At 49.4% G+C, this 21366-nt stretch overlaps 1 protein-coding gene across 1 annotated transcript in view; it reads right to left on the minus strand.

The window, feature by feature from the left end:
- LOC148383787 (RNA binding protein fox-1 homolog 3-like) overlaps positions 1 to 19960 on the minus strand; it is a 145203-nt gene extending 125243 nt beyond the window's left edge. Inside the window, exons 1-2 of the mRNA XM_088356846.1 lie at positions 19827 to 19960; positions 15084 to 15153 (exon numbers count right to left, since the gene is read on the minus strand). Coding sequence (XP_088212972.1) covers positions 15084 to 15153; positions 19827 to 19939 — 183 coding nt within the window. The 5' untranslated portion in view covers positions 19940 to 19960. The remainder of the gene's footprint in view (positions 1 to 15083; positions 15154 to 19826) is intronic.
- Between the last annotated feature and the right edge of the window lie 1406 nt (positions 19961 to 21366).

Consider the following 21366-nt stretch of genomic DNA (forward strand, 5'->3'; position numbering starts at 1 on the left):
ATTTCGAAAACTACTGCACCTGCCTTGATCCATCTCAGCTGGCGGCCATTTTGCTGAAATGACATCACAGTTGCCAGGGTTCAGCTCACAACCAATCACGGCTCACCAGTTTCCTGAAGCTGAGCCGTGATTGGTAATTTACAGCTCGCCACTCAAAATAAAGGCACGCAAAGAAAGCGTAAACCTCGCAGCTTATTCGAAGTTATCGTGAAACGACGACAAATCTTTTTGCGGAACATAAAGCGACTGGAAACCTCGCTACGACCCAACGTGAATTTACAACTTACTGCTTGTTGTGACAACATAGACAGATGGCCGAGACGGAAATAGAGAAGCACCGATGAAGGCGGCGAGGATGAAGATGAGGAGGTGGGGGGGGCGAAGGGACGCTGAAGGATGAGGCGACGTTGCGAGTAGACGCCAGGCTTTAATGAGCGTTCCCCTCAAACCCTGGAGACTCTTCGCACTCCTCACCGACAATATGGGCATCACACACAGACACACACTTCCGCACAATATAACGCAACAACAGTTGACTGCCTCTAACAACCACAGCCGGAACACAAAGCGACTACGCCGCTTCAGAAATTCAAGCGAAGCAACACCGGGACACACGTGACCGCTTGTTGTGTCTTATTGAATGACTTCTAAAGCTTCGTGCAAATTGTGAAGCAACTGCACTTAACGTGACTTAAAATATGGCGGCGATATCGTGATTCAGTTTCTGTGGGCCTCCCACCCCCGGCGATAACGACCCACTACTGTAGGTCACTTTCCCCGCTCGGTGCCCTTGATTCCCACCTGCTTATCGCCCACCGCCGATGGGCCGCGGGGGTGGGGGTGCCTTTGAGCGCCTCAGGTTTTATACCCCTCCCCCTTTAGACGACCCCCTCGAGAAAAAACAGCCCCTTTATTCGTCATCCCCGAGGGGGGCGGCCACACGACAAGGTGTCCTGAGTTATGGCCGCCGGTGTGCGGGAGTGAAAAATTGAAAAATGATGAACAACGGGACGAAAAAGAATCAAATCCAGGGGAAGCGAGACTCGGCTGTAAATCTGCCGGCGGGATGGCGCGTGCGGGAGGATTGTTTGCACAGCTTGCGTCTGCCGCCACTGGAGGTTGGATACCTTGAAACTCGGCGGCAGGATGGACAATTTGATGGCCAAGCCTTCAGTGGGGACTTGAAGGCGGGCCCTTTAGCATGTTGCTAGCGGACTCCACGAGTGGCTTTTCTTTTGGGGTTTTCCGCCCATCGAAAATTTGGATGGGAGGACGGCGGTTGCGGCGCCATGGCGACATTAGCGTGGCGGAGTCGAGAGCGACAGGACGACAATTATTCAGCGAGTGTTGGCGTCATGCGGCAAGCGATCGAAACGGGCAGCTGGCGTCCTAAAGCTTTTGGGCGGGAATGAAAATGTTCCGCAGCTGTTTGGCCCAGCTTCCTACCTTGACTAATGAGTTGCGGAGCGGGCCGACATCCCGACACTCGGCGCGACCGCGCGTCCGTCGTTTCAAAATGTTCTCCCGCTCGGCGAGCAGCTGCGGTGCTCAGCTGTCGCTACGCGCGCTAGCCACATGTGGAGCCAACGCGCTGAGCAATTATTCCTTGCATACCTGCCAGCCCGCCTGACCTCAGCACATTTTTTACAGCCTTTGTTTCAAATGCGCAAATTTAACTCGGCAAGCGACAAACTACTTTTCTTTTTTCTTTGTTTGCACGTGACGGATTTTAATGCTTTTTTCCCCAATTGACATGACATAGCACTCCGAGTGGACACGTTTGGTATTGCAGACAAGAGCGACGCCATCTGAGTGTTTTTAAGATTGTCTTTTGGTTAGTTAGAACATTTCTGTGAGAAAATAGCAAAATAGAAAATACAATGAAATGAAAACAACTTTGAAGTCAAGCAATTTGTTTCAACAGAATGAATCGCTGCTTGTCAAGGCCGTTTTCTTTTCATTTTCTCCTACTTCAATGACAAAATGGGTTTTGTTTGACCTTGGCAAAGCTCTGCTCTCTTCTTTAATCATTCATTAGCGATGACGGACAGCGTGAACGAACTTGGGAAACAAACAAAGCGAAAAAAAAAAAGACAGAACGTTGAGTGTCAGCACCTGTCCAATTAAAGGCCAGCGTCCAGGCCAGACGCAAGACCTTTTTGCCTGACAGTCGGCGCCAGACGACATCTTCACGCCACTTTGGCTGTCTTGGCTGACACAGACGTTTCGCGTGCCTCAACGCCTGCGCAGGTACGTCGTCTCAACTATACGTGTGTCTTAAGAAAACTTTTTGTTTATTACCATCGACTATACAACAAGCATACGGTACATGTTAGCATATTTGCTAGCAGGTCTTTGTGTGTTTTCATTCCTACCGCAATATGGTATCGCGTGTACGTTTGTCTCATGAAGACGATTGATGCATTGTGGGTGGATAAGTAATGGAAGCACACCAGTGATGGATTGTCTTAATATTGCCTTTGAACCCACACACACACACATACAAATACACACACACGTGAGCGGCTTTGGTAGCTCGCATCCATCACAGCGTTTGTCAAAGGAAGATATATTTTTACCTCCCTGCTCTCCTATGAGGTAATCTGATTACCGGGAAATTTCTTTTATAACTTTCATATTTCTTCAAATTGTCATGCCGTGATGCCTGTCACACAAGTTAAGGCGTTGTCATGGCGACCAGCACGGATTGTTTATCATTTAACAGGTCGACTAACAGGCTACTGACAAACACGGTGAAGACAATTTACAGTTTTTAACAAGCAATTTGGAAACAAAGAAAATATTGCAATCTTTTGACGTAAACCAGAAGTGTCTGAGCCAGGATTTATATTTAATTTATGGCTTGAAATTATATTTAAGCCAAATATGGGACAAAGCTGGTGATGTTTTTTTAATTCCGTTCTTGAAGTGTTGAGCCCCAATTTTGGCATTCCGGGGATGGTTGTGGTTTTGAATAATCACCGGGGCTAATTAAGCAGTTTGTTTTGGCTGCCCTTCCGTCTTTTGTCCATTTGCGTAGGGCGAGATCCGGGCAAATTACGACGGGCTAAAGCTCGTATGAACTTGGAAAGTAATCACGCCTGGCGCGCCGGCGTTCGGCGGTGTCACTCTTGCCCTAATGAGGCCCCGGCCTGAGCGGCGGCCATTAGCGGGGCTCAGCGGTGCCGCGATCTGAGCCGGGAGCTGCCTCCGCGCAACCTAATCCCCGGGCGCTCCCTGAGGACCCGCTGCCACGAAGCCGCTTGTAAAAGCTCCAGCTGTGCCGAACACGAAGAACATTTGAAAACAGACAGAGTGCGGATGAAAATGTGCACTTTAAACGAGCAGCAGGTGCGACGATGACATTTTTATGCATGTAACATCGCATCAGAAATTTATGGAACCCCAGACATGGCGTAGACGGGGAATCTTTAATTGAAGCCACCTAGATATAAAGTGTGCACAAAATATTTAATATAAATTCATAGCCACAAAATACTTGGTTTCAACATTTTGTGGTCACAAATTCGTAAACAACAACACAGATCACTTGTAGCCGCACAAAAACTAATACAAATGCGTGTTTATGGACAATTTTGAGTTTTCAATGAAGCTAACATGCTAACACGCTAACCACTTTCACACCGTGCTGCCCACTCGGCACTTCCTCTTATTTTAAAATTCCGAGGGGATTCAGTGCCCTTTTTTTTTCCCCCCTTCTTTTCCAGTTTCTAGTGCTTTGAATTCCGCTCACTGTGTCATCAGCCCACTCTGTGCCTGAATAATTCATAACAATATTTATTAGCACTCTGAGGTACAATTAGATGAATTGGGATTAAAAATTGGCTCGTCTGCGAGGAGGAAGCGCAGCAAACAAAAAAGAAAAAAAACACAACATTATCAAAATAAAGAAGGCAAGCGGATTAATTCCCTTTTTGCGGCGCTTTTCCCCTCCTTTTAAAAAGAATGTACTTAATATTCCATCTGCACGGCTAAATTGCCGATGACAAGTTAAAATGGGGGCTGAGCACGGGCCTCACGCTTTAGCACACAAATCGCCTTCTTTTTCCTTTTCTTTTTTTTGGCTGGCTCCCCAAGGTACAAATGGATCTTTTCATTCCCGACAGAACCTTCACTTTTGTTGACCCGATGCCCTGCGCAAAACTGATGAATAACAACTTCGCTTCTTTTTGCTTCACATTTCGACTCAGGTTTGCTTAAAAGAAATAAAAAAATCTTTCCAGCAACTCAAAGAGTCAAAAGTGCACATTTTGGTGACAAAGTTAAAAAAAAAGCGTAAAAAAAAATTAGAAAATCCAAGTGAAAGCCATAATTGTAAATATTGATGCGGATTATTTCAGGTAGCAAGTAGCTAACCATTTGGTTTACCTGTTTTTTTCCTGGGTGTGATCTGCTCGGGTCAAAGTATCAAGGGCAACATTTAATTTGCTACAAACTATGTTAAGTCATATCTCAAATTAAAGGTCCGGAAAATGTGATTGCCTCTCTATGATGACAATGTAAGCCAAAGCAAGCTTTGCTTTTTGAGCTCTCGCTCTCATTATGAGGCAGAATGCATAAAGCATCGCATTTGTTCAGCCAGCGGCAAAAGTAATTAGAACAAAGTATTTGTACTTCATTACTTCCAACACAGGCAGCTCGGGGGGGGGGGGGTGCTTGTTACAGACGATACAATGAAGTCCTTTTGATTGCTTTGTGCGGCCGCTGTTGCCGGCCGCCCTTTGCAACACGGGAGATATTTGACTCAATGAAAGCCATCGCTGGGGACGCGCGTTTTGTTCGCCTGCACAATCGGTGCTTCCGAGCCCAATCGGCCTATGCGCCGTCGCCACAAAGAGCACAAAAGAGTTGCGTTAGTTCGCTGGAAGCGTCGAGCGCCGCGGAGCGTTCTTTCCCGCCGTAAAGTTTTGATATTGCAAAGCACCACGGTGACCTTTGCGGAGGTCGGAGAGCGGACAGGTTGAAGTGACTCATCGTTTATGGAGCGATATAATAGAGGACTCGATGTTAGCGCCGCATTGAAATGATTGCAAGCTGTAAATCGTCCTTCATAAGGCACGGAACATTTGATCCGTTCTCGTGAGCAGCGCTGCCACCTACAGGTTTGGAGGGGTCTCACTGAGCTTCCCCAAGACAAAGAAAGCCTGCCATATTGGCATACAGGCTCCTTCAAAGACAATCACATCCCCGATATTTATATTAGCCAATTTGAAGTTGGCGTCGGTGACAGCTGGCATATGCCAAGTTGCCAGAACGTTCCCTCGCCGCCATTGTGCCTTGCGTGGGTGGAGCACGGCAGTGAAGTTTGATAGCAGGTACGAGATTTGGCGCTCGTCGCTGTTGCCACGGAGACACGTCCCCTCCCCGCCTGTCTCCCATGACGCTACGCGGCGCTTTCCAGCTCAAATCTATCTCCACGCTGTGACGAATGAAAAGAATGACAAACATGGACTTTTAATCGGCCAAACAATCGGGGATAGGTCACCTCTCTGATTCAGGACGCCTTTGCTGACTTTTTCAATCCGCCCTGTGAGCAGCTGCCACCCGGGGGTGGGGTGTAATTCCCTTCCTGCATTGGATGCGGAGCTTCCCTATTGGTGAAGGGTAAGAAAGGCCATATTGATCACAGAGGCGTGGCGCGAGAAACCAAAGATGCAAGCGTCTTTGCCATGTGTGATGGAGAAGGCGGGTTAAGGAAGAGGAAGCCCCGGCTGTCCATGACTCACACACATCCCGGTGTTTCCAATCGTCCCTCGCCATGGGGAGTGGCCGGGATCACACACCGCAACAGTCGTGATTATAGCGCACCGCTGAGGGGGGGCGGACGGGTAGCGGGGGGCCGCGCAGCAACCCGGCAACCTTTCACTGCGCTGCGTCATGTTGTGAGATGAAAATACGACGTGAGTTCTGAGCTGGAGCACAAAAGCTTTCATTGGTAGAAATTCCATCAATGGAGCATCATACGGGAAGGGCAGTTGATAAGGAGCCACATGCTGCTTCACCACAAAGGTTATTTGGCCGGTCTGACCAGATTTGCCGTCGACCAGGAAGCCGACTGAATCCCGCGTCCCTTGTCCAGCAGGACTTGTCCACTACATGGCGTCACGTCCCGATTGGACGGCAAGCTCGATTCAGGCCCGACGAGGTAATCGGCGCACAAGCGTGAATAACGAGCGTCTGTCCTCGGAACCTCGGCGCATTAGCTGGCGCGATCGGTGAATGATGGAGAAAGCCATTAAAGCGCTCATAAAATTGCAAATGCCTCCCTCCAATGTTTTCCCGCTGCTCGCGATGATCCCCCGACACGCGTTCCTCCGTCTAATTCCCCGCCCGCCCGCCGCGTCGGCGCAACACTCGGCCAGATCCATCTTTTTCAATTACGCCATGAGAGGAGAAGAGCCGCCTTCTCTCGGTGCCCGCGGGGAGGGAAGCGCTTTTTAGCCAGCATTAAAATGTATCGCCACCATTCCGTATTAAAGCGCAATCTGTTGGATTAATCGGCCGGGGGGGCCCTCCCCGGAATCCCGCTCGCCTCTTGCGGGTGACAACGTGCACGAGACGTCGGAGTTGCGTTCGGAAATTGACGTCTCATCCGAAATGATCTGCATGTGCAGCTGCAGTGTTGTTGGATGCGCAGATTTGCATTTCTGCTAACAGATTGCGCAACATAGCATAGCCGATATTTGGACAAATTACGAGAAGTGTATATGCAACTGGTTGCCCTTCGCATTCATCAGTAAGCAGGAAGTAGCGCTCCATTTCCAAAAGGTTCCTGACCTGTCTGCCAATGTTTCACATGCAGACCGACGACCGAACGCCGACTGAATAATTAATCACGGACTATGTCGCCTGATTAGCATATCCCGTGTCGCTAGCACGCGGCCGCAGATGAAAGAGTTAAAGAAGCAAACGACTTCATTTCAAAACGAAATTTTATGCGGCGGCGGCGCTACGACTCCGCTCGGAGTCGTTCAAAGCGTCATCCATCTTTTATGGAGCCCGCACTAAGATTTGTTTTGTTGACGGGCCGTCTGTCCTTGCATCCTCTCGCGCTCCCGTCCCACCAAGAAGTTGATCTCTTTCATCCGCACTTGATCTTTTTCCCTTTTATCGGCACATCCCTGCTGTTTTTTCCCCCGCTAGCCTCCCGACATCCCTCACGCTTACGACCGGCTTCTTGTCGAGCCGCTCCTCCTTTTTCTTCTTCATCTGACGAAGAAAGGCTTCGAACTAGAAAGGCCGTCATGTTGTTTGGTCATTTTTTTCCCACCGGCAGCAAGTGAGCAACACTCCTGAGAAGTTGGAGAGTCATGCCGGCAATACAACGTCACCAATTGCTCACTCATTGGCAGCCGCTGACCCGGCTGTGACCGGCCATAATCTGACTCCGGCGGGCCAACAATCTGAACACGCCGACAACGGGAATCGGGTAGTTATTGTCCGTAGGTTACTTCCTGTCCATCCATCTTATCAGATCGTCCTCTAAAATGATCTTTATGTCTGACGGCCGTTAAGTGTGCATTTGTACCCAAACGGGCCGACAATCTGAAATATTAAACGTGTTCAATATTTATGACCAGAAATCTTCACGCGTGTGGGGAATGAGGAACGCCGACGACTTTGGAGCCATTTGACTCCGGGGACTGTGGCGTGAACGGAATGTAGCCAAACAAAGAAAATCTCTCCAAACTAATTGTGTAGCAGGCCTCGGAGCAGTTATCATGAGATTCCCTCAAAATGTTCACCGCGTTATTGCTCGCTAACATTCCGGTCAGGCTCCGTCTCGGGAGGCCCCGAGTCGGACAACGGCGCTTTGCGGTCGGCCGGCTGTTTTCTCAGGCTGGCTGGTCAAATAAGATGATTATATAAATACGATTATTGACACAGACAGCCGTGGTGGTCTCGCGCCGCCTTTGTTGGCTTTGGCTATCAGCTACTTTCCACCAAAAGTGAAGAAAAGAAAGATTTGCTCGATTTATTTCTACCTACGCCGCCTTGTTGCCATAGAAACGATGCAATTGAAAAGTTGGACAGGACTTTTGAGTGGAAAATGACAAAAAGATTAGAGTTGAATTTGTTCCATGATTTTTAACAGATAGGCGTGAAAGAGCTTATTTAGGTCCGAAAGCCGCGTTTTTGTTGAAACCGTCCCAAGAGTACGTAAAACTAGAAGGCGGAGTTGCTCTAATGAGACATCAAGTTGTTGGAAGATGGCATGAAGTTGTAAGCGTGGTTCTCTGACAGCGGCGTTGGAGCGCGACCACGTTGGCAGCGTGTCAGCGTTGATACGCCAAGTCACAATCTGTCTGAGCACGGCAGGAGATCATTACGCCGCACGCCTCGGCACTTTTAAACGTGTTTAGTATCTTGTAAGGCAATTTGAAACCGGGAGACGTGGGGTAATATCCGCCGGGGGTTCGAGTCACCGCAAAGTGCCGCCTTGAGATCGATCTCATATCGACTTTGCCCATTGAAATGTAAAAAAATACAATTCATTCGTTAAAAAAAGAAAAAGAATTTATATCTTACAAACTAACCATGATTTAGTGTCTTGGAATTTGTAGTTAGTTCTTTCTTGGAGCAAACAAATCAATGGATAATTTCCCGTGGGCAGTTTTTCTTAAGATTAGCCACAAGTAATCATATTTCCGATGATCTCCAAAGACACTTAAGACAAACGGAAATAAACCTGTTGGATCAATAATGTCTCATACTTGGCGAAGCGTTGTGTAATTGAACAATTGATAAGGATAGCGACACGGCCGCTATTTGTGAAATATTCAACTAATTGGCAGTGGTGGCATGCGCACGGTAACAAAGATGATTTGATTTAATGCGGTCCAGTTGGCTCGCACTTTTTGTCATGGTGCTATTTAGTTGGAGGCAAAAATGCATCAACAGAGTAAATAAAATGATGGAGAATAATATTAATAGTGTCACGCTCGCATGCAACCAAACAGGATTAATGTCAAGGAAGAAAAAGAAAAGCACAAACACTTTAGCCAACAGAAAAATAGTGGCCGGGTTGCCACGGTAACAGCGTAACAGGAAGAGGACATGATCAGAAGAATCGGCGACCGCTCCCCGCATCGTGAGGAGTCGGCAATTGATCATCGGTGGCAGCGTCACGCGACCACGTCTCGCTCGTTTCGGAACCGAACGGGGCATTTTTTGGGGAGGGCCTCATCATTCACGCTGTTTACGGCGTAAATATTTTAGCGGGGCGCGGTGACCCAGCCGCGCGCTAAATAGCCATTAATAATCATAAAGAGCGGGACGCCGCCCAGGCTAAGATTAATTGCGGGCCTTTCACATGATGTTTTTGCTTTCGGGGCTGAACAGCGGGCAATCGAACATGACGGATTTTTTTTTTTTTTGCAACATGTACATGTGATTTCAGGAGACAAAATGTGAGGAAAGACTTCCAAAAAGCTCTTGGCATGGAAGCGAGGATGTGCATATGTTCGCTGCGACCATCCAAAAATTTAAGAAAAGAAACCAAACGGGATGTTTGGGTTTTTTTTTTGTTGAAAATGGAAACCATTCCTGCCGTGTTCTTCCTTGTTTGTTTGTTTTCTTTTTTGGGGACTGTGGGGTGAATAAATGTTGCTGTTCTGTCTCCCGCAATGGTGAGACAAGCATGGGGATGAAAAAAAAAAGAACGGTCCGTTGCCGCCGCCTGTTTGGCCTCCTTGCCAAGAGCGTCTTGGACACACCATGTAGGCGCCGTGCGGGTGAGCAGGCCGGCCGGAAAAGACGGCTTTCTTGGATGAGCCGGGTCCGGCCAGAGCCAAGCGGCGGGTGGTGGACTTTGGGGGCAGCGGGGAGGGGAAGGACCGGTAGTGTCAACTGGTCCTTTCCTGCCCAGCTGGACCAGCGTGGCAAGATTCTCATTTCAGTTTTCTCTAGTTCCACTCAGTCGGGAAAGCGAGAAGCGGGAGACACCCCGGACTGGTCGCCGGACAGATATATATTCACATTGGCAATAAGACAAAAAGTCGTCGTGTTTACGGCGCCGTCGAAGGGGCGCGAGTGACTCGGCACGACGCCGGCATCTGTTGATAAAAGCGCGGCACGACGCTGCTGCGCCGGTGTGGGCGTGCGGCAATTAGTTTAACGGCAGAAAGGAGATGCGCCGGCCAACTGCTGTCTGGACGTTTTAGCGAGCAGGTGCGAGCGGCCCCCTTACACGCACGCACTTTTGTTTGTTTGTGAAAAGGCGTCGGGAGCAGGTGGGATACGGCGCCGGGGCGCTTGCCAAGTCAAACGTCGTTTACGAGCGCATCTGCAGCTGCAATCGCCGTATTTAAATGTCTCGTGACGTCGCGAGATGCTTCGCCGAAGACAGCTGTGCATTTTTATGCCTTGTTTGTGCTTCAGCCACTTTTGTCCAATTATTCAAGAGCAAGAACAAAACTGAAAGGTAGCGAGATAAAACTTTCCGTTCTTAATGTCCCACCTGCTGGGTTCTGTGTGAAAGACACGTCATACGGAAACTCTGTGTGAAACGCTGTTGAGTCTTTCCAGGAACGGGCTAATGGGCGGCTTTGCTTGAGCGTGAAGAGATAATTAGCACGGCCAGCCGCACGGAGGGAAGCCTAATGACTTCCGATAAGAGCGCCTCAACGTGGAGGACGACCATCACGTGGACAAACGCGCACATTAGCAAACACCCCCGGGGGCTACACGTCCCGATCGGGACACACCAAAGTGTGCTAGTGACTGAGTCACAACATTTTGCAATTGCTGTTTACCGTAGTGACTGGAAGAAGAAAAAACATAACATATTTTGAATAAGTGCCTACTGTTACAATTTTGACTCTCGTGACTGAAGCATAACGTGAATTTGCTTGACACTGGATGAGAAACGTGCAAAATGAGCCTTTTCTCCTCCCCCACCGAGATAAATGCCCCTCCCTTAAAGGCAATCGGGTATTAGCATTAGCCCCTCCCTCCGGAGCTGCAAAGCTAATACCGACATTCATTAGCATGCACAGTCAACAACAACAACACGGCGCCGATATTTACAGTCGCACGCCGGGGGAGCGAATAAACGGTGTGATTAACAAGTTTTCCTGACGCCCGGCGCGCGCCGAACACCAGGCGCCACCTCGCCGACTTAATGGCTCTTAATGGCTTCTTAACGACTTCTTAACGACTTCATCAGGAAGATCCTACAACAGCACGTACCGACGCGAGGGGGGCGGACCCTGGCCGGCCGGGGGGAGGGGCCATCGCGCTGCAAAATAGACAAGGAACCCGACACGGAAAACCACGGGGAAAAAAGTGGACAGCTGTCGGTTGTGGTGACTGAGGGGCAACTTTTTGAGAGTTTTTGAAAACCTGCCCACTACACTGTGTGCGAAAGGCTGTCGTGCGACGACACATTGTGACATGCGGGGGCCGCCCCACTCGGGGGGGTCGCCGTCACGCTGCACAAATCAGCTCGTCTGACGCGGAAACCCATGGCGGGGGTACAACAAAAAAAAAAAAAACGGCAGCCGGAGCGGTAAAAATGTGGAGCGGTGGCGGTCGACGTCGGGCCAACGCGGCGGCGTCACGCTCCGGTGGGAACATCGAAGTGACACGGCGGTGGCGTTGCGTAACCGGAATGAGCAAGCGAGCTGGGAGGAAAACCCACTCGGAGCTGATGCAAGCGGGGAAGTGCGCCGAGTTCAGCAGCTCATTACGGACCTTTCCGCACGACGCAAAGCGAGCAGAACCTTCCGGGTCATCCTTGTGTCACCGACGGTGTCAGCCGGGTTCAGACGATCGCAAACGATCTCCCCGTCCGCGCCGGTCCAAAAGCTCTTTTCATCCCGGCCTCACTCGGATTACCGCGAGGCGCTTTGAAGACGTTTGGATGGGGCGGGGGGATGTTGATTAGGCAGACAGACGAGCGGCGGCGTCACTGGACTAAAAATAATTCTGGAGAGAAAAGGGAGCAAAGTAGGAAGAGTTTGTTTATCAGCCAAGAGACAACTGCGGATCCGAGACTCGTTCAAGGCCCGTGAAAGCAGCCTACGAGATTTACTGGAACGGTAAAAGGAAAATCTTGCACACTGAGCCGAAACTCCCAAAGCGAACTAACCCAACCCTAATCCTGACCCTCATCTCCTTAAACTGAAGTCTCGCCCTAATCCCATCCGTGCATTTGTCTTATTGATATCTGGGTCAGGGGAAGAATCAAAACCACTTGGGCAGGAAAAGATATTGTGGGTATGATTGATGGTCCAAAATAACCCAAACAAAAAAAAAAAAATCAAACCACAAATAAATCCAGATTGGGGGACAACAGATTGCGACTGTAGTTGTGCCGCAATTGCCGCAGTCCCGACTTTCCTTGAAGTGCAAATGAAATCTCCCCAAGCGGGACAATTATGGGATTTGTGACCCAAACACTTGTGCTAAATTTAGCTCCCCCGGGCGGCCGTGTTTGACTTGCTATGTTGCGGCCGGCTTTGCTTGGCTTGCCTTTGTGAGTGTCGCTTGTGTGTGCTTACATAACGGCGAGGCTTCCAGGCTTCCGCTGCGAGCGTGGGCTTGCGGGGAAAAGTGCCGGTGGGAGAGAACGGAAGAACTACAGAGGAAGACAAAGACCCCCCCCCCTCCCCCGACCTCCCCACAACTCCCGCTCATTAGCTTAAGCGTGGTGTGCATGCTGCATGATAACATTTGAAGTTAAAAAAAAAAAAGCAAAGCTCCACTCTTACTTTCCTGCCATCTGTTCCACTTGGAGAAGAGCTCGCCATTTCAACAACCGTCAACCCCCCCCCCCCCCATTCCGCCCCCCTCCCGAAGCGGCACATTTCCCGCCTCCTCGTTCCGGAGTGCACCTTCTCCGTGATGCGGGCGCTTAGCATATCTAAATCCGGCGTGCCAAACACAATGTGACACGCTACAATTTGAGGTCGGCGTGCATAGAGGAAAAAAAAAAAATAAAGACAAAAAAAAGCGGGATTACGGCGGCGATGATTGTCGGGGCGGCGTGGCGGTAATCACTTCCCCGCAGGAACCCCGACAGTACGCGCTCTCGCGACTTGACCGCCGTCATTATCTCGTCTCTGGCTAAACAATGCCAAGTAGGAATGAAATAACAGCCTGAAGATGATTGCAACAAGTTAATCTGAGCTCGACAAAATCGTCTTTATTGACGCCAACAAAAGGTGCAGCAGGTGGAAAACTGACTCGGCTTCACTGGCTGACTGCTAGCTTGTATTACGATGACAAGCTTCAAATGTAGCATAACGCCGCTAATCATACGTAACCTGAAAACTAACAGCTTGAACCTAAAACTATGACTACCTCTAAACTCTACTGCCCTAAAAACCCAAAACATAATCCTAAACCCTAGCCCTGGACTTTGGTCCAAAAACACGAACCCTCTTGCACTGGCTCATTCATACAACAACTGTACTATGTCGATCCACTGAGGCATACGTCCTTCCAAAGCCGATGTCCTTACAAAGCGAGCTCTTAACTCTCCGCGTTGTTTACTGCCGACCCTCGAGCTCCCCCAATGGAGGCGCGGCCCAGCTGACCCACGTGTGCGCGACCAGCGAGCGTCACAAATGGAAGTGTCTCCCGGAGTCATTATTTATGCGGGAACGCCCTTGGGGAGTCTTTGCACTTGTTTGCCGAGTCTGCGAGTAAATGAGCCGCTTGCTTCCAATTTGTCCTGGACCGGCAAGCCACACCGCCACCTTGGGCGTGCATGCGTGCTCGTGTTTGTGTGTTTGTGCGGGCGTACACATTTGTTGAGAGAAGTGCCGGGAACCGACCTGGAACCGAAGGCGCCGAGGGTCTTCGGAGGCCGAGACACAACATCAAGGACGAGGACAAAGTTACTGAGTGGCAACGACATGACAGATGACGAATAGAAGCAATGGCTGCAGGTAAATATTCAGAAATTACGTTTACAGAACAAAACGTATCTTAAAGATTGTAACAGACTCTCTACTGGACCTCACCCAGGGATCCAGAAACTACAAGGAGCGAGAATCAAACATTCCGTCAGCTTTATGCAGGTTTAGATTATCTTCAACACAAAACAAAATCTGACTTTGATCATGATTGGAGTTCTATGGGCCAAGACAAAGATCATCGTCTAGTAGCATCATGCTAACAGGTGCCTGCAGCCATGCAATGAACCACAATGTATTGTGGGAGAATCCAAAGCAGAACATGGCAGCTGAGTGTGACATGGATTAGCACTAGCATCCGCATTAGCATTGTGTTCCGACTGAATTTAGATAGAAGACTTTTGTAGGGCAAGCAAGTGATGAGATGGCGGGGGAAAAAACGGAGCCATGCGATTAGGACAGAAACAAGTGCCGGAATCCTCTAACGAGCTCTCCCGCTAAAGCACTCCAACACCTCCTGGGCTTAATTGCCGGGAGGGAACATTATCCCGTCTGGCTCTGTGCCGGGATTGGCCGAACGCACCTGCCGGATGCGCTCCCTCGCTCTCCCTCCACATTGATCCGTGTAATCCCCTCAGGCCCGCCTCCTGCCGAGAACCCGGTCCTTCATCTTCTCTGGGAACATCTCCCGCTCTTCAGGGGTGCGCCCCGCAAATCCAGCAACCGGAGACTCTGGTCCAATCACAACGCGGCAGTGCCGGGGAGGGTTGAGTGAAAAGATTTGATGGCCTACTTTCGGAATGGGCTACCCCAGAGAAAACCTTTTGTTTCTCAAGCGCTGAGTCATCACAACACAAGTTTCCTACTTGAGATGCACTCAAGAACCAAATTACATCCTTGTTATCGTCACAATTGCCACCGTCATAATCAGCAACGTCACAATCGGCATCGTGATGATTGATATGGTCACGATCGGAATCATCACGATCAGCATCGGCATCATTTACGTCACAATCATGATCATTCTCATCAGCGTGCTCATTATCGGCTTCACACTTATCGGAGTTCTAACTGTCAAGGCCATCGCCATTGTTATCGTCACTGGCATGGTCACCCGCACCATCCCGAACATCATTTGTATCATTATCATCCCTACCATCATCATTATCGCATCTTTGACCACATGATTTAACGTCCTACCCGTCTGAAGGTCTTCCGATTAACGGCGTAGGTCAGCAGACACGTGGTGGGAAGTCCAGCGGCGATCCGTCTGTAAAGCACAAGAAGATATAAGATGGCGGCATCCAATGTGGGGGAAATCGGGATTCGGGTTCAGAACCGCAACAGTTCCTCAAAGTACGTAATCTCAAGCCTCTCAAAGAATGATCAAAATCAATCGGCGATAACAACGTGACAGTTGATCGAGCACATGCTAGTGACACAGGTTTTACTCTACAGTTGATCGCATTTCATGTGCAACATTTCAAATCCTTATTTTCATTCATTATCCTTGCCATGAGGTTTTCTCAAGGTCACGTCCGAGCATTGCGACCGCCCCCTTTGTGCTAGACAACAACACGCACTCCACTTGAGCTTCGGAAGATTGTCAATAACGTGTGCGTGAGACACAAAGGTTGAGTGCAAACATGGCACGCAGACGCCTCGTAAAACTCATTCCGAGTGCGACTTAACAACCTCAACGTGAGCAGGGACACGGCGAGAGGGCGGTGAGGTTAGACGCACAAACACACTCGTAGCAACATACAAATCGTGCAAGCAGGAGGATCAACAAGAAAACGATGTAAACACTCATTGTTCCTGCTGGAGGACTGGAAACATGCGAATGTACAAAACCACGCTGCCTGCAGTCTCCTTGTGAGGAACACGTCCAGGAGAGCTTCTCTGTCCTTCACTTTTGGTTGGCGTCTTGCACACGACGTGTTTTTGACAGCGTCCTCCCTCTTCCTACTTTGTCACCTGCTCAGGTGTGCAGTTAAAAAAAAAACACTTTGCTCGCATCCATGGCGACCGGACCGCTAATGTAACACGGCGTGATTACCATATCATTTGCGACTCATCTTGGAGGCGGGGCTTTTATGTAAATGAGCACTTTGAACAAGCTAAGATATGTGCAGGCGTGTTACGTTTGCATGAAGGCTACGCAATGCGGGCTGAGGGTTGTGGATGGAAAAATGTCAACACAAGTCGGGCTTACCAATTCTCTCAGCTTCATTAGCATATTGAATGGCGCCAGTAATTAGCAAGCGACGCCTTGGTGTCATGTCACTCAGTGATTCCCTGTCTAATGATAAGCGGTCATCACCTCAAATGTTCTGACAACCGCCGTGGATGTGCGTCAACATCACGTAGCAACGCAAACGGCAGCAAAGTTACATGCTAAGCTAACTAGCATGATAATAGAGTATGTCCCTGGTCTCTGCGTAGGCAGTCTTTATGTGTCCTTATATTGACTGGCGACCAGTCCTTTGTTGGTCTATACCAGGGGTCACCAACACAATGCCCGCGGGCACCAGGTCGCCCGTGAGGACCGCACGAGTCGCCCGCAGGACTGTTCTAAAATTAGCTCAAATAGCGGCACTTGTCACTGAGCTGCATCTATTTATTTTGCAGTCAAACCTCGGTTTTTGAACGTCCCTGTTCTCGAAATAATCGGAATTCGAACAAAAAATTCGAGATTTTTTTGCTTCGGTTGTAGAACAAAATTCGGAGGTCGAACCTCGCGAGATGAGCCGGGAGGACCCGAGAAAACCCGACCGCGCGGCCCGGATGCCGACTGACTCCGTTGTTATTGTATTTTCGTTACTTTGAGGATTGTATTAACCCCTAATCATGACTCCAAAGACAGCAAGTGGGAGCAGTAAAGAAATTCTGAAACACAAAGACGCTCTTAAAGCAATGTGACAGTGAGCGCCCGGCGCGCTGCGGTTGCGTGATCGGACAAAATTAAGATTCCTGCGCACTGAGGTCCACTTAAATTTTGGAAAGTACATCAAAACTTTTAAAATATTTTCCAAATTTTAGTGACGGCTCTGTCACAGTAACGCGCCCAGCGCGGTGTAGTTGCGGGGTGGGCGACGTTGCGCGTTCGGCGGTGCGCTGTGGTTAAGCGATCGGACCAAATTAAGCTCCCTGCGCACTGAGGTCCACTTAGATTTTTTAAAGTACATCAGGACTTTAAAAATATTTTCTAAATTTTAGCGACCGCTCTGTCACAATAATGCGACCAGCACGGTGCAGTTGCGCGGTCGGCGACGCGCTACGGTTGCGTGTTCGGCGGTGCGCTGCTGTTGCGCGATCGGACAAAATTAAGCTCCCTGCGCACTTAGGTCCACTTAAATTTTGGAAAGTACCTCAGGACTTTAGAAATATTTTCTAAATTTCAGCGACGGCTCTGTCACAATAATGCGACCGGCGCGGTGCAGTTGCGCGGTGGGCGACGCGCTACGGTTTACGCGTTCGGCGGTGCGCTGATGTTGCGCGATCGGACAAATATGCGCAAATGAAAAAATGCTTAAGAAAGGCGGGTTTTTTTGTCTTGAAACGGATTATATTTTTTCCCATTATTTGTAAAAATAGATTCGGAATTCGACCGATTTGCTTCTCGAACCGCCTTCTGGAACGGATTGTGGTCAAAAACCAAGGTTTGACTGTATTTTTGCTATTCTTGTTAAAATCACACTTACATGTGAACTGGAAATGACAATAATAACACATAGTGAAAGCCAAATTGAGCAAATTGACTATTTCAGAAGTATGTGTCAAACTGGTAGCCCTTTGCTTTAATCAGTACCCAGGAAGTAGCTCTCCGTTTAAGAAAGGTTGGTGACCCCTGGTCTATACATACTCTTATGATTGATTCGCGACCAGTCGGTGTCTAGCGACCAGTTATTTGCCTATGCGCACCCAACTTGGATGAATATGGTGGGCATCAACAACTGCTAGTTAGCAAGCGTTAGCAGTAGCATTTGATGACTGGCGCTCAGCCGGCTTCCGTCTGTCAGCTGTCAATCTGCATGACGCATCGCCGAAGGCAACGTACGCTTGATTGACAGCCGTCTCGACAGGTATCAACGGAATCTGCGACCAACATTATGCCGCCTGAGCTGCCACACTCCACCCCGTCTCCTTTTCGCTCGGCTCTCCCATTTTCTCACTGCCTTGTCTCATGTTAGCTCATTAGCTATGAGCTTGTTTGAAATGTTTTTCAAGTTTTCTGTTAACGCGTGTAAATATGATCAATGTACGTTCTTGGACACTTTTGTCAATTTGATCTCCCGAACATATTGGAAGAGGTTCGGACATTGGCGTATCAGGGACATGGCAGGCAAAAGACGCTTGTCCACGAATGCCCAACGGCGTCCCCTCCCCTAGGATTGACGCCACGAATAGCACGGGGGAGCTCCTCTCTGATCCGGGCAGGGGAAATCTCGGCGAGGCACCGGCAGACGGGAAGCCGAGCGCTTGGCGAGGACCCGCAGGGCGCTCTCTCTGTGCGGTTACCATGGAAACAGATGCGTGAGCCACAGTATGGGTAACTTTAATTCCTTAACTGCCCTGATGCGCAAGGTGGATCATATCAAATATGAACTCCGCTGGAGCCCTTTCCACGCTCCGGGCATGACACTATTCTTCACCAGCAGATTTCAATTACACACAAAAGAGTCGCCAGAGCGAGACAATGTCGTGTCTATAACGTGTTAGGACTTATTTTGTGTTATAGTACATACAAATCGTGACAAAAACAGTCCGATGGTCTCGGTGTGTTCCTGGCCTTATACTCTGTAAAAGTTGCCAGCGTCTGCCAGATTTGGAAGCGTTTGCTGGTTCTGGATGGGATGAAGACATCTGCACGAGTCCCTGAGAAAGGCTTGACGCATCCGTAGCGTACGAGCGCTCTTGCTTACCATGATGCAAAACTTACTGGCGTGTGAGGAGCGTGTCATCAGTGACAGCGGATCACAAGACCGGCGGTGCCTCAGGTACCTGTCGGAATTTCGACACCCCTTCACCGCCGCCCGTCCGCCCGCCTCCTTCCGTCGACGGCTTGGCTCCTTCCCAAGCAGCAGATTGGCGCCGTCGCCGGAGTAACGGCTCACAGATGGAGCGGCGCGGCTCGCCGAGGACGCCTGACAGGATCAATCCCGGGGCTCGTTCGCTCGCAGTCAATTAAGCCGTGTTAGTTTTGACAGGAGCCACGGGCCAAATAACAGCCGTCAGCCTCGACGAGTGAAAATATTGGGACCAAACACGGCGAAGAGACGGAGGGAAAAAATAGAAACAGATGCTCCACTGTAGCATTTGTTAGGAGGAGGAGGAGGCTGAGGAGGGAGCTCGATGCCGACTGACGGGCCGACCCGAGCGAGGCTTTCATTAGTTAAACTCGATGTGCCCTCAGGCCGTTTGCTGCGAGAACATATCGGCTCCAATCACCGTGTCCGTCGACTGCCAAAGTCAAATTTAGTACATCTGCAACGAGATCGAGGGGGTGCAAACTTTCAGGGTCAAGGATCACGTATGCTCATTTTCTCCGCACTTTGGTCAGAAAGTGGAGTTTTTGGTGAAATGTTCTACTGCTGATTTCTAGAATGGAAAGAAATGAAACTGTCTGGTCTGAAACAATATTGTGTACATTTTGACTAATCTAAAACCAGATCAAAGCACAAAAGTATATCGACTTGCATCTCATTTACTTGACGATCTCGAACTTCCCCCCACCCGCTGACTCTTGTGAAGGTAAAGCGGCCGTATGAAGACGTTCACAGCAATAAATGCTAACTTATTTTTTCGAACAAAAGCATCAAAGCCAGTCTGGGTAGTAAGCAAAAGAAACAAGGTTAACGTGCTGTAAGCAGGCCATGCGTGTTTCTCCTAATAAGACAAATGACTGTGAAGTGAAGACAATAGAAGCGCGGCGCCACCTACTGAGAGACGAGGTGGAGACGAGCGCTTTTGAAGCCTTCGGAAAGACAGCGCAACTCTTTGATTAGGACGCGGAGGTAGGATGCCGTGGGCGATGGGCTGAAAACGCTTGGCATCTGCTCGTAACACACACACACACGTGTAAATGTGTTCCCCACACTACACAACCCGCTTTGAAGGGTTATCAAGGCCGCTGGTTAATGATGTCCCTGGCTTTCTTAGCGACGAGCGCCTCCACGGGGCGGAATGGAGCCCTTTAATTAGTTTGCAAACAGGCCAATTAAATGTTCTTCCTTCCCAGTCGTTCGCAGTGGGACAAAAGCAGCCCAGAGGCCAGTCCAGAGATGGCGGGAACCTTCGCTGTCATCAACGCAAAAAAAAAAAAAAAAAAATTACCATCAATATTTGAGGCTGTACTTCATTTGATCTGCATCCACAGAAGATGATGTCATCGCTGTTTGGCAGGTTTGCCAGATGAACAAAGGCAATCCGCAAAATTGGGTCAGGAGCACCGCTGCTTTTTTGGGAGGGGGGCAGAGCAAAGTCTGAAGAAAGCCATTTGAAGGCCTCATAAATTACCATGGCAACACCCCATGAATTATCCTTTGAAGTCTTAAGTCTAAGCCTAAAGTCTTAAATACATGAAATTTGGTAGACTGGTCTAACGTGTAGACACAAAAAAAAAGTCTCAAGAAGCCATGCCTGAAAAGACACCTAAAGTTGGCTACGCTTGTTTGAAGCCGCCATGTTGCAGTCACGGCACCCCCAGATTTTGCAGAAAATTCAGCCCCCAACATGTGTCACTTAGCAACATGAAATTTGGTGGGCACATCCACAATGAGTCCACCTCCCAAAAAGTCTCAAGAAACCATGCACAAAAAGACAGAGGAAGGCTGCCATTTTGCTTTGTATCCTCCGGTGTTTTTAATTCTTGTATGTGCTTTTAAAGCACATTATCATTCTCATCATGGTTGGAGCATTATTTGTATTCTTTTCAATCCATTCCAGCGCTTAGCTCCGGGCTAGCCGCCCGTTAGCGAGGCGCCGGCAGGACTTTACGCGTTGCGGCACTTTCCCCAAGCACAAAGAAGTCAATTTGTCATCCAGTGAAGAGGTTGAACCTTTAATTAAAGTGGAGAGCCGCCACCCGCGCCGCCACCCTCGCTCCCCCAACCGCCGCCATCGGGGCCCCAGCTAAATGTCAGCTGATAAATAACGGCAGCGGATGTGAAGAGGAGCTCCCTCCACTCGGGGTATAAAGGTCACGCACATTAGCGGCGTAAGTGCATATCAATATGTTAAATAGGTTCAATTGTGTACATTGATGAAATGAGCTGATTGCGCGCTGGACCGTTGACTCTCGCAAGAATGTGACATCATTAAGGTGCCGCGCGATCGGCCCGATCGATGCAAGTGACACTTTGCGAGGGATGCCACGGAAGCGGCTATTAGCAGCCATTGGCTAATGAGCCGGCCCGCGCGCCGCGCGTTCCAGTAGTTTCCCGACCTGCCGCTTTTATGACCCACCTTGACTCAACACAAA

This window comes from Syngnathus floridae, chromosome 17 (assembly GCF_059516105.1).
Source record: "Syngnathus floridae isolate MCC-2025c chromosome 17, RoL_Sflo_1.0, whole genome shotgun sequence".
In the NCBI taxonomy this organism is placed as follows: domain Eukaryota; kingdom Metazoa; phylum Chordata; class Actinopteri; order Syngnathiformes; family Syngnathidae; genus Syngnathus; species Syngnathus floridae.